We start from the raw sequence: 12,801 nt of genomic DNA, 5'->3' as shown, positions 1-12,801 counted from the left end.
TTTCCAGTGCCCAGTAATAGATGCTTAGAAAATACTTACCGAATGAGTAACTATACAGTCGCACCAGGCAGGTGATGCTGTTATCCTTTTTTTTTTTCTAATGAGGAGTAAACTGCGTCACAGAGAAGCGATGTGACTTGGCCAGGGTCAGGCAGCTGGTCTGGGTGGAGCCAGGGTTTGAACTCAGGTGTGCTGCAACCCCACCTTCTCACACAGAGAACGGGATGGTGTCTGTGTGTGTTACGCACTGGACACCTAATTCATGATCCCCGCTGAAAGCTACTTCGGAGGCCGGGCGCGGTGGCTCAAGCCTGTAATCCCAGCACTTTGGGAGGCCGAGGCGGGCAGATCATGAGGTCAGGAGATCGAGACCATCCTGGCTAACACGGTGAAACCCCGTCTCTACTAAAAATACAAAAAACTAGCCGGGCGCGGTGGCGGGCACCTGTAGTCCCAGCTACTCAGGAGGCTGAGGCGGGAGAATGGCGTGAACCCGGGAGGCGGAGCTTGCAGTGAGCCGAGATCGCGCCACTGCACTCCAGCCTGGGCGACAGAGCGAGACTCCGTCTCAAAAAAAAAAAAAAAAAAAAGAAAACCGCTTTGGGAGCATTATGAATTCCATCGTGTCTGCCACCCTCAAAGATAGGTTGGGGTCCTGACCCCCCCATCCCTCAGCATGTGACTTCATTTAGAGGTGGGTGTTTACAGAGGTCCTCAAGTTAAAATGAGGTCATTAGGGTGGGCCCTAATCCAGTGACTGGTGTCCTTATTAAAAGGGGAAATTTCCACCAAAAAACAGACGTGCCAGCCGGGCACGGTGGCGTGTGCCTGTGGCCCCAACTACTTGGGAGGCTGAGGCAAGACGATTGCTTGAGCCTGGGAGGTTGAGGCTGCAGTGAGCAGTGATTACGCCACTGTACTCCAGCCTGGGTGTCAGAGAAAGACCCTGTCTCAAAGAAATATAAAAAATAGACCGAGTGGACCGAGTGCAGTGGCTCACGCCTGCAATCCCAGCACTTTGGGAGGCCGAGGCGGGCGGATCACAAGGTCAGGAGATCGAGACTACGGTGAAACCCCGTCTTTACTAAAAATACAAAAAATTAGCCGGGCGCGGTTGTGGGCGCCTGTAGTCCCAGCTACTCGGGAGGCTGAGGCAGGAGAATGGCGTGAACCCGGGAGGCGGAGCTTGCAGTGAGCCGAGATCGCGCCACTGCACTCCAGCCTGGGCGACAGAGCGAGACTCCGTCTCAAAAAAAAAAAAAAAAAAATAGGCCGCGGTGACATCACAGCACTTTGGGAGGGCAAAGCAGGAGGATTGCTTGAGGCCAAAAGTTTGAGACCAGCCTGGGCAACATAGTGAGACCATGTCTGAAAAAAAGTATATATATGCATATAAAATTTAAAAAGGAAAAAAAAAAAGAGAGACAGAGATAGCTCCAAAGGGAAGAGGAAGGGAGAAGGGACAGAGGCCAGAGCAGATTCTCCCTGAGGGCCCTCAGAGGGAACCAGCCCTGCCCACACCTTGATCTGGGACTTCCAGCCTCTGGGACTGTGATTGATTGATTGAGTGATTGAGATGGAGTCTCGCTCTTGTTGCCCAGGCTGGAGTGTAATGGTGCGACCTCTGCTCACTACAGCCCCTGCCTCCCGGTTTCAAGCGATTCTCTTGCCTCAGCCTCCTGAGTAGCTGGCATTACAGGTGCCCGCCACCACGCCTGGCTAATTTTGTATTTTTAGTAGAGACGCCATTTCTTCATGTGGGTCAGGCTAGTCTCAAACTCCTGACCTCAGGTGATCCGCTCACCTCGGTCTCCCAAAGTGCTGGGATTACAGACGTGAGCCACCACGCCCGGCCAGGTCTGTGAGGTTTTAAACCACCTGTCTGTGGCACTTTGTTATGGAACCTGAGCCGAGCAATGTAGGGAGGAAGGCCCTGTGGTTCAGCGCATTTTACAGCTGAGGAAACTGAGGCTGCAGTCTCCATCTGTGTGCCCTTTGGTTGTCTGTGCGAGTGAGGTGGCAGGCTTCGGAATGAAACCGCACCTGCAAACCTGCAGTGCCAGGGCTCGCACCGGTAACCCCGTTTGGCCTTGGGGCTCCTGCAGGAAAGAGTCCCAAGGCTTAGGTGGAGGGGGTGTGAGTGTCCTGGACCTGCTGTAACGAGGTACCTCAAACCCAGTGGCTTTACACCCTCAGACATGCATTCCCTCACGGGTCCGGAAGCCGGCAGTCCGAATCACGGTGTCCCTGTGGCTGTGATCCTGTGAGACGGGCGGTAATCCTCCCAGCCTCTTCCACTTCCAGCGGGGGCGCCCACACTCATCTCGGAGCTGCGCCTCTCCGGTCTCCGCTTCCGTCCACATGTGGCCTTCTCCCCGTGTGTCTCTGTCTCTGTTTTCCCTTCCTATAAGGACACCAGTCACTGGATTGGGCTCACCCTAATGACCTCTTCCTGACGTGGCCACTTCAGCACAGGCCATGTTCACGGGTTCTGGGAGCACAGGAACGTTTATACTGCTGCCTCAGGCTGGGGTCTGTCCTCTCCCTGATGTCTCCTTCCCCACCCCTCCCTTCCAGAGGAGGAGCGAGTGGACATTCTAATCAACAACGCGGGCGTGATGCGGTGCCCCCACTGGACCACCGAGGACGGCTTCGAGATGCAGTTTGGCGTTAACCACCTGGGTGAGGCCTGGGCAGGGGGCTGCCCCATGGGCTCAAGCGATCCTCCCCCGTTGTCCTCCCAAAGTGCTGGGATTTTAGACGTGAGCCAAAAGTGACCTTTTTTTTTTTTTTTGAGACGGAGTCTCGCTCTGTCGCCCAGGCTGGAGTGCAGTGGCCAGATCTCAGCTCACTGCAAGCTCCGCCTCCCAGGTTCACACCATTCTCCTGCCTCAGCCTCCCGAGTAGCTGGGACTACAGGCGCCCGCCACCTCGCCCAGCTAGTTTTTTTGTATTTTTAGTAGAGACGGGGTTTCATCGTGTTAGCCAGCATGGTCTCGATCTCCTGACCTCGTGATCCACCCGTCTCGGCCTCCCAAAGTGCTGGGATTACAGGCTTGAGCCACCGCGCCCGGCAAAAGTGACCTTTTTGTCATCCTTAATCCAGGTCACTTTCTCTTGACGAACTTGCTGCTGGACAAGCTGAAAGCCTCAGCCCCTTCGCGGATCATCAACCTGTCGTCCTTGGCCCATGTGGCTGGGCACATAGACTTTGATGACTTGAACTGGCAGACGAGGAAGTATAACACCAAAGCCGCCTACTGCCAGAGCAAGCTGGCCATCGTCCTCTTCACCAAGGAGCTGAGCCGGCGGCTGCAAGGTATGGGGCGCTAGGCTCAGCCTCCCTCTTGCTTTACTCTGAGCCTAGAGCTGATGGGAGGCCAAGCTGTGGCTCCACAACAGAATCCGCAAAAGTAGAGCACACGGACCACCCTGCCCCCTTCTGGTGCCTAAAGCAGACATCACTAATCGATTGTTCTTCTGCTGATTGTCTGTTCATCCCAGGTGGTCTAGTCTGCCTGGATCAGGTGTCCTTCCCTGCTGCTGCTGGGCAGGCAGCTCAGCCTTTTGGCTCCAGCCAGTGAGTCTCAACCAGGGGCAGTTCTGGCCCACAGTTGTCAATGCCTGGAAACACAGTGATCACATCTGGGTGGGGGAGAGATTGCTCTGGGCATCTGGAGTGTAAAGGCCCGGATGCTGCTCAAGGTCCTACAGCACACAGGACAGCCCCTCACTCCTCCCGATCCACAGTGTCGAGGTTGAGGAATCTGTGCTGGGCCTTTGCTTCTGAAAGACCATCTGTGGACCAGCGGTGCCAGCCCCAGTGGGAGCTGGTCAGAGTTACAGTATCTCAGATCCCACCGTCACCCACCGATTTGGATTCCTGGGGTGAGCTCAGCGTTCTGGGTTTATCAAGTGCTCCAGGACAGCTCGGCTCCCAGCAGCCATGTGGCAGAGCCGCCTGCAAGATAAGACCACTAAGATTTCAGAGCAAGAGGGACGACGGGGTTTGAGTGTAGGAAGCAGCCTGGCGCCCGGAAGCCCCACAGCTAGGTGTGGGCTGCCACAGCCTTCCAGGTGAGGCTGGACCTCTCCCTCAGTCTTCTCTTTCTTCCCCAGGCTCTGGTGTGACTGTCAACGCCCTGCACCCTGGCGTGGCCAGGACAGAGCTGGGCAGACACACGGGCATCCATGGCTCCACCTTCTCCAGCACCACGCTCGGTGAGTCCCTCCCAGCCTGGGGTCTGCACGCTGAGCCCTCCACCCCTGCTTTCTCAGCCCGGGGCCCCGGACCCTCCCTCAGAGACGGTCCCTGGGGCTTCATGCCTGCTCCTCGCCTGTGTCTTCTGAGGCACAGGATGGGTCCCTTTCCTCTGTCGACCTGGCCTGCCAACCTCTAACAGCCTCAGGAAGCAGGCAGAGCCCCACTGGCCGATGAGAAAAGCGTGTCTCAGAGGAGAGGCCGTGGAACTGACTCCTGGAGTCAGACTGTGCTCAGGGTAACTCCAGCTTCACCCCAAACCAGCCGCGCCTCCTGGGGAAGTGCTGTTACCCCTCTGAGCCTGTTTCTTCATCTGCAGAGTGGAGGCCATAACAGGACTCACCTCACAGGCACTGGGAGGGTTAGACAAGACCTTCCTTAAAAGGGCCAGCACACGGCCGGGCGCGGTGGCTCACGCCTGTAATCCCAGCACTTTGGGAGGCCGAGACGGGTGGATCACAAGGTCAGGAGATCGAGACCATCCTGGCTAACCCGGTGAAACCCCGTCTCTACTAAAAAATACAAAAAACTAGCCGGGCGCGGTGGTGGACGCCTGTAGTCCCAGCTACTCGGGAGGCTGAGGCAGGAGAATGGCGTGAACCCGGGAGGCGGAGCTTGCAGTGAGCTGAGATCCGGCCACTGCACTCCAGCCTGGGTGACAGAGCGAGACCCCGTCTCAAAAAAAAAAAGGGCCAGCACAGTGCCCTGCCCAGAGAACAGGCGGAATAAACAGTTGGAGCTTTATTTATTTATATATTTTTGAGATGAAGTCTTGCTCTGTCACCCAGGCTTGACTACAATGGCACGATCTTGACTCACTGCAACTTCCACCTCCTAGGTTCAAGCGATTCTCCTGTCTCCAAGTAGCTGGGGTTACAGGTGCACACCACCACACCCAGCTAATTTTGGTATTTTTAGTGGAGATGGGGTTTCACCATATTGGTCAGGCTGGTCTCCAACTCCTGACCTCAGGTGATCCACCTGCCTCAGCCTCCCAAAGTGCTGAGATTACAGGCGTGAGCCACCACCCCCAGCCAGTTGAAGCTTTATAACTAGTTTTTATAATCCTGAAAAACATGGAGTGGGTGAGTGGTTGGCATCAAGAATCTTAACTTGGCCAGGCTAATAGCCATGCCTGTAATCCCAGCACTATGGGAGGCTGTGGCAGGCGGATTACCTCAGGTCAGGAGTTCGAGACCAGCCTGGCCACCATGGTGAAACCCCATCTCTATTAAAAATACAAAAATTAAGGCTGGGCGGGATGGCTCACATCTGTAATCTCAGCACTTTGGGAGGCCGAGGCGGGCAGATCACCTGAGGTCGGGAGTTTGAGACCAGCCTGACCAACATGGAGAAACCCCGTCTCTACTAAAAATACAAAATTAGCTGGGTGTGGTGGTGCATGCCTGTAATCCCAGCTACTCGGGAGGCTGAGGCGGGAGAATTGCTTGAACCCGAGAGGTGGAGGTTGTGGTGATCCGAGATTGTGCCATTGCACTCCAGCCTGGGTAACAAGAGCAAAACTCTGTCTCAAAAAAAAAAAAAAAAAAAAAAAAAAAATTAGCCAGGCGTGGTGGCGGGTGCCTGAAGTCCCAGTTACTCGGGAGGCTGAGGCAGGAGAATTGCTTGAACCTGGGAGGCAGAGGTTACCGTGAACTAAGATCGCGCCACTCTACTCCAGCCTGGGTGACAGTGAGACACCAGGTCTCCAAAAATAAATTATATATAAATTATTTTTTTTGAGATGGGAGTTTTGCTCTTGTCACCCAGGCTGGAGTGCAATGGTGCAACCTTGGCTCACTGCAACCTCCGCCTCCTGGGTTCAAGGGATTCTCCTGCCTCAGCCTCCCAAGCAGCTGGGATTACAGGCACCCACCACCATGCCTGGCTAAGTTTTGTATTTTTAGTAGAAATGGGGTTTCATCATGTTGGCGAGGCTGGTCTGGAAGTCCTGACCCCAGGCCATCCGCCTGCCTCGGCCTCCCAATGTGCTGTGATTACAGGCCTGAGCCACCTCGCCTGGCCAAAAAAAAAGTTCTTAACCTGAGGCTGGTGCTAGGTGCATTTAATAAGTAGAAGTTATTTAAGGAGAAATGGGGTAGGGTGAGGACTGGGGCTAATCAAGAGGAGGAGAGCTTCCATTTTCCTGGACAAAGCCAGGAGGGCTCCTTGGGGGAGGCAGCTTCTGGTCTGATCCCTGGTCTGGAGGGATTAGCCTGGGCAGTGCCAGGGAAGGGAACTGCAGATAGAGGCAGCCAAGGGGAAGGGGCTGGAGGAGGGCTCTGTGGGACTCCAGGGGCCTGGAGCTCCCTGACGGGGGAGTGGGGCTTCCTCACTTCTCTGAGCGTGTGTGGACTGAGTGCCCTGTGGGCTGATTGCAGGGCCCATCATCTGGCTGCTGGTCAAGAGCCCCGAGCTGGCCGCCCAGCCCAGCACATACCTGGCCGTGGCAGAGGAACTGGCGGATGTTTCCGGAAAGTACTTCGATGGACTCAAACAGAAGGCCCCGGCCCCCGAGGCTGAGGATGAGGAGGTGGCCCGGAGGCTTTGGGCTGAAAGCGCCCGCCTGGTGGGCTTAGAGGCTCCCTCTGTGAGGCAGCAGCCCCTTCCCAGATAACCTCTGGAGCAGATTTGAAAGCCAGGATGGAGCCGCAAGACCGAGGGCCACTGTCTGCCATGCCCGCAGCTTCCTGGCACCACCTGAGCCGGGAGACCCAGGACTGCCAGCCCCCATGCCCGCAGCTTCCTCTAGGGGCGGGTGTTGGCACCACCTGAGCTGGGAGACCCAGGACTGCCGGCCCCCATGCCCGCAGCTTCCTCTAGGGGGCGGTGCTGGCACCACCTGAGCTGGGAGACTCAGGACTGCCGGCCCCCATGCCCGCAGCATCCTCTAGGGGCGGGTGTTGGCACCACCTGAGCTGGGAGACCCAGGACTGCCGGCCCCCATGCCCGCAGCTTCCTCTAGGGGGCGGTGTTGGCACCACCTGAGCTGGGAGACCCAGGACTGCCGGCCCCCATGCCCGCGGCTTCCTCTAGGGGGCGGTGCTGGCCGCAGTGGACTGGCCCGCGGGTGACCACTGCCCTGGGCTCCGGCTGGTCCCATGTGCTCTGCTGCCAGCAGGGGAGCGGGGCCATCTGATGCTTCCCCTGGGAATCTAAACTGGCAATGGCCGAGGAGGCACAGGCTCCGTGCACTTGTGGGCCATGTCAGGAGAGCCAGCGGTGCCTGTGGGGGAGGGCTCCAAGGTGCTCCACAAAGAGCATGGGCAAGCTGTCTGACACTCGGATTCTTGGGTACCCGTGGGACCTTGTGCATGCAGGGGTCTTCTCTGAGCCTTGGTTTCTTCAGCGGTGAGGTGCTCAGAATAACCGCTGTCTCCCGTGACGGTGTGGTGCGGCGAGCTGTTGTCTGGTCACTGTGGCTGTGCACAGCCCTTGCCAGGGGCGTTTGCTGAGGGCTTCCTGTGCCAGAGCCCGGCCAGAGAGCAGGTGCAGGTGTCATCCCGAGTTCAGGCTGTGCACGGCATGGAGTGGGAACCCCACCAGCTGCTGCTACAGGACCTGGGATTGCCTGGGGCTCCCACCTTCCTGTCAATTCTCATGGTAGTTCAAACTGCAGACTCTCAAACTTGCTCACTAAAAAAAAAAAAATGTACTTGAGTCGTAGGTTTTACTTTTTCCTCTGTGCATGGGTGAATGCCCTGAGCTGAACAAAGGCAACTCCTGGATTTCTTCCTTTTAGTTTATCACCAGGGCAACAGGCCATGCAGAAGTTCAGACGTTTTAGAGATGAAAGCCCCCTTCACCCCTTTCACAGGCCATAACCGTTTCAGTCCGGGCATCTTACAAGACGGCTTGTTAGAAACTGGGTAGAGATCAGGGTGAGAGGAAGGGGCTCTCAGCTTAGGTGCAGAACCGAAGGAGACACGGAAAAGCTCAGTAATCGAGATATAAAACATGTTTTCATATTTGAGATACTGGGGAGGCCAGGGATGCTGCTCAATATCCTACAGTACGCAGAACAGCCACCCAGTCTCACTCTGTCGCCCAGGCTGGAGTGCAATGGCATGATCTCGGCTCGCTGCAACCTCTGCCTCCCGGGTTCAAGCGATTCTCATGCCTCAGCCTCTCGAGTAGCTGGGATTACAGGCGTCTTCCACCACACCTGGCTAATTGAAGACGGGGCATCACCATGTTGGCCAGGCCTGGTCTTGAACTCCTGACCTCAGGTGATCCACCCGTCTTGGCCTCCCAAAGTACAGGAATTACAGCTGTGAGCCAGTGCACCCAGCCCTTTTTGCTTTTTAGAGACAAGGTCTCACTCTTGCTAAGGCTGGAGTGCAGTGCCATCACAGCTCACTACAGCCTCGACCTCCTGTGATTCTCCTGCCTCAGCCTCCTGAGTAGCTGGGACTACAGGTGCACGCCACCACACTTGGCTAATTATTTGTAGAGGTGGGGTCTTGCTATGTTGCCCAGGCTGGTCTCAAACTCCTGGGCTCAAGTGATCCTTCTGCCACGGCCTCCCAAATTGTTGGGATTACAGGTATGAGCCACTGTACCTGGCCGTAGTTTTCTTTCTGATGCCATACCCAACGGCTGAAGGGTGTATTTGGGATGACCTGACTCTGGTAGGCAACTTCCAGTGGACCCCACAGTGAGACCACCTCCCTTTGACTGTGGGGAGATGTAGCGACTTTATTTTTTTGAGACAGAGTCTTGCTCTGTTGCCCAGGCTGGAGTGCAGTGGCGTGATCTCCCGCTCACTGCAAGCTCTGGTTCCTGGATTCACGCCATTCTCCTGCCTCAGGCTCCCGAGTAGCTGGGACTAAAGGCGCCCACCACCATGCCCGGCTAATTTTTTTATGTTTTTAGTAGAGATGGGGTTTCATCGTGTTAACCAGGATGGTCTCGATCTCCTGACCTCGTGATTCATCCACCTCGGCCTCCCAAAGTGCTGGGATTACAGGCGTGAGCCACCGCGCCCGGCGTAGCGACTGGTTTCTAGCAGTAGGATGGGGCAGAGGTGACAGTTGGTTAGTCTTGTGGTTAGGTTACAAAACCGACCTCTGGATGGTAGCATCCCTCCTGCCAGCCCTCTGTCTTGCCCTCTCGCTGGCTGGCTGTGGTGGAGCCAGCTGTCCTGGTGAGCGGCCCTGTGGAGAAGCCAGGGAGGAACCGGGAGAAACTGAATCACACCAACAACCACATGCGTGAGCTTGCTGTATGCTCTTGCTTGGGGTCAAGTTACAGACTCAGCCCAAGAGGAGTGGACCCCTCCAGGGTGTGATACCAGGAGGGGGAATCGGAAGCACGCCGACAGGAGTGTGTGTGTGTGTAGGACATTATTTCTCACTGGGAGAAAAGCAAGTTTGAAAAACACTCCCGGCCGGGCGCGGTGGCTCAAGCCTGTAATCCCAGCACTTTGGGAGGCCGAGACGGGTGGATCACGAGGTCAGGAGATCGAGACCATCCTGGCTAACACGGTGAAACCCCATCTCTACTGAAAAATACAAAAAAACTAGCCGGGCGAGTTGGCGGGCGCCTGTAGTCCCAGCTACTCGGGAGGCTGAGGCTGGAGAATGGCGTGAACCTGGGAGGCGGAGCTTGCAGTGAGTCGAGATCCGGCCACTGCACTCCAGCCTGGGAGACAGAGCAAGACTCCATCTCTCAAAAAAAAAAAAAAAAAAAAAAAACCACTCCCATGAGATGGGTGGGCTGAGGATAAAAGCCTCAAACCCTCTGGTTCTCTGAATAGGTGCATAGGACTCACCCAGGCACTCTTTCCTTTTTTAAATTGTGATAAAAAGTACACAACACTGGCCAGGCGTGATGGTGCGCTCCTGTAATCCCAGCTACTAGGGAGGCTGAGGCAGAAGAACTGCTTGAACCAAGGGGGCACCGCTCCCGGCTGTAACAAGTTTTCAACATCCCCCTCTTCGGTGGCACAGGGGCTGGCCCCACATACGTATGCGATGGCAACTGACCAGGTCCCTGATACACCGGAGTGCTCCAGAAACACCTCGTTGCCTGGGATGGAGGATGATGTTATGTGGCCCACTGAGGGTTTGAGTTTGATAAATGGGCAAAGGAAGTGGTTTTTAGTAGAAAGCCAGGCTTCCTTTTTTTCCCCCCCCAGCCAGCAAACCCCAAACAGGAACCTATGGTTGGTGATGGATGTGCATTCAGAAGGCGGGGAGGAAGCGGGAGTCAGAGGTGAGGGCAGTCATCAGTCATAGCTGTCCGCTGCATCACCCTCTCACTATCTCCAGAAAGTTTTCTGGACTTCTCCTGTTGTGTAGTGTGGCAGTGCCCCATCTTCATTCATATCGAGTAAAGTCAAAGGACAAACTCTAAAGATGGCAGCATCTTCCTGCCTTCCTAGTCAGGTTGCCGCTGTAGCGGGGTGCCACCCTGATTTCCAGCCCTGCAGCACACAGTCACACAGGGAGAACCTGCCTGGCGTGATCCAGAGGCAACGTATCTCCCAAGGTGATTGTGAAGGAACCAGAGGGATAAACACAGCCCGTGAACCGCGAGCCAGAAGACGGGTCCAGCTGGCTGCTGTTGACTCATCAGGGCGTGTTGCGTCCGAGCACTTCTCCAAACCACCCAAGTGGCACCCAGGGCGACATGTACATCACCTTGAGTACAATTCTCTCAAGGAAAAAAACAAGCCCAGCATCTTCTGCGATGGCAGCCCTGGCTTGGAGCCTCATAGGAGAGAAGGCCTTAAGAATACCATTTTCTTGCTCTAAGTTGCTCTTACAGGAAACAAGTGATAATATTCTTTTTTTTTTTTTTTTTTGAGACGGAGTCTCGCTCTGTCGCCCAGGCTGGAGAGCAGTGGCGCAATCTCCACTCACTGCAAGCTCCGCCTCCCGGGTTCACGACATTCTCCTGCCTCAGCCTCCCGAGTAGCTGGGACTACAGGCACCTGCCACCACGCTCGGCTAGTTTTTTTGTATTTTTAGTAGAGATGGGGTTTCACTGTGTTAGCCAGGATGGGCTCGATCTCCTGACCTCGTGATCCGCCCGTCTCAGCCTCCCAAAGTGCTGGGATTACAGGCGTGAGCCACCACGCCCGGCATGATAATATTCTTTCTAAATGCCATCAATCACACCTACATGTGTCACCGAGGGCCGGATCATTCTCTGCCATGGGGGGGCTGTCCTGTGCATTGAAGAATGCTGAGCAGTGTCCTTGGCTTCAACTGACCAGACGCCAGAGGCACCCCAATTTCTGCCATCGGGTGACTGACTTACCTTCACTGTTGCGTTTGATTCTTTTCATGTATCTTTAAAAAAGGAGGCAGTGGGGCCAGGCACAGTAGCTCACACCTGCAATCCCAGCACTTTGGGAGGCTGAGGTCATCGGATTGCTTGAGCCTAGGAGTTCAAGACCAGCCTGGGCAACATAGTGAAAACCAACTCTACAAAAAAGCAATTTTTTTTTTTTAGACGGAGTTTCGCTCTTGTTGCCCAGGCTGGAGTGCAGTGGTGCAATCTCGGCTCACTGCAACCTCTGCCTCCCAGGTTCAAGCGATTCTCCTGCCTCAGCCTCCTGAGTAGCTGGGATTACAGGCACGCGCCACCATGCCCGGCGAATTTTGCATTTTTGGTAGAGATGGGATTTTTCCATGTTGGTCAGGCTGGTCTCGAACTCCCAACCTCAGGTTGATCCGCCCGCCTCAGCCTCCCAAAGTGTTGGGATTACAGGCGTAAGCCACTGTGCCCGGCCGAGTTTATAGTTTTATAACCCTTGTGGCAAATCTCATAGTATTCTGCAGGGATAAGCACAAAACCACTTGTTCAATAAATGCAAACAGAAACGCTAACAATTCTTAAGACATTTCTAATCTTATTTTACCAATAATTTTAAAGCCAGCTTTTGTATTAAAGATTTATAACCACTGTTATTGTTTAAAATTCTATGCAGCTTAAAGCATTTATAATTGATAAAACTGCCGATACTGAGTACCTGACCTAACATTTGAAAGGTGGCAGGCATTCAGCCACGGTCGCTGAGTTAATCGGAGACGTAGAGAAGATGATGTCAGGGAGGGTTTTTAGATATAAACACCCTGATATTTATCATTTTAACCACTTGGAAGTGCACATACGAGTCAATGGCATTGGCCAGGTGCGGTGGCTCACGCCTGTAATCCCAGCACTTTGGGAGGCCGAATCACAAGGTCAGGGTAGATCGAGACCATCCTACCTAATGCGGTGAAACCCCATCTCTACTAAAAAATACAAAAAACTAGCCAGGCGAGGTGGCGGGCGTCTGTGTTCCCAGCTACTCGGGAGGCTGAGGCAGGAGAATGGAGTAAACCCGGAAGGCAGAGCTTGCAGTGAGCTGAGATCTGGCCACTGCACTCCAGCCCGGGCGACAGAGCCAGACTCCTTCTCAAAAAAAAAAACAAACAAACAAACAAACAAAAACAAAAATTAGCCCAGCGTGGTGGTGCACACCTATAACCCCAGCCACTTGGGAGGCTGAGGCCGGAGAATCACTTGAACCCAGGAGGTGGAGGTTG

At 54.9% G+C, this 12,801-nt stretch overlaps 1 protein-coding gene across 2 annotated transcripts in view; it reads left to right on the top strand.

The window, feature by feature from the left end:
• Nucleotides 1–7,024, top strand: part of RDH13 (retinol dehydrogenase 13) — a 75,974-nt gene extending 68,950 nt beyond the window's left edge. For both annotated transcript variants that reach the window (XM_050771777.1, XM_050771779.1), the window contains 4 exons: nucleotides 2,578–2,682; nucleotides 3,107–3,319; nucleotides 4,120–4,221; nucleotides 6,643–7,024. In XM_050771777.1, coding sequence (XP_050627734.1) covers nucleotides 2,578–2,682; nucleotides 3,107–3,319; nucleotides 4,120–4,221; nucleotides 6,643–6,878 — 656 coding nt within the window. In that variant the 3' untranslated portion in view covers nucleotides 6,879–7,024. The remainder of the gene's footprint in view (nucleotides 1–2,577; nucleotides 2,683–3,106; nucleotides 3,320–4,119; nucleotides 4,222–6,642) is intronic.
• Nucleotides 7,025–12,801: the final 5,777 nt, after the last annotated feature.

Source organism: Macaca thibetana, chromosome 19 (genome assembly GCF_024542745.1).
Source record: "Macaca thibetana thibetana isolate TM-01 chromosome 19, ASM2454274v1, whole genome shotgun sequence".
Taxonomy (NCBI): domain Eukaryota; kingdom Metazoa; phylum Chordata; class Mammalia; order Primates; family Cercopithecidae; genus Macaca; species Macaca thibetana.
This window is presented reverse-complemented; position numbering and strand designations above follow the sequence as displayed.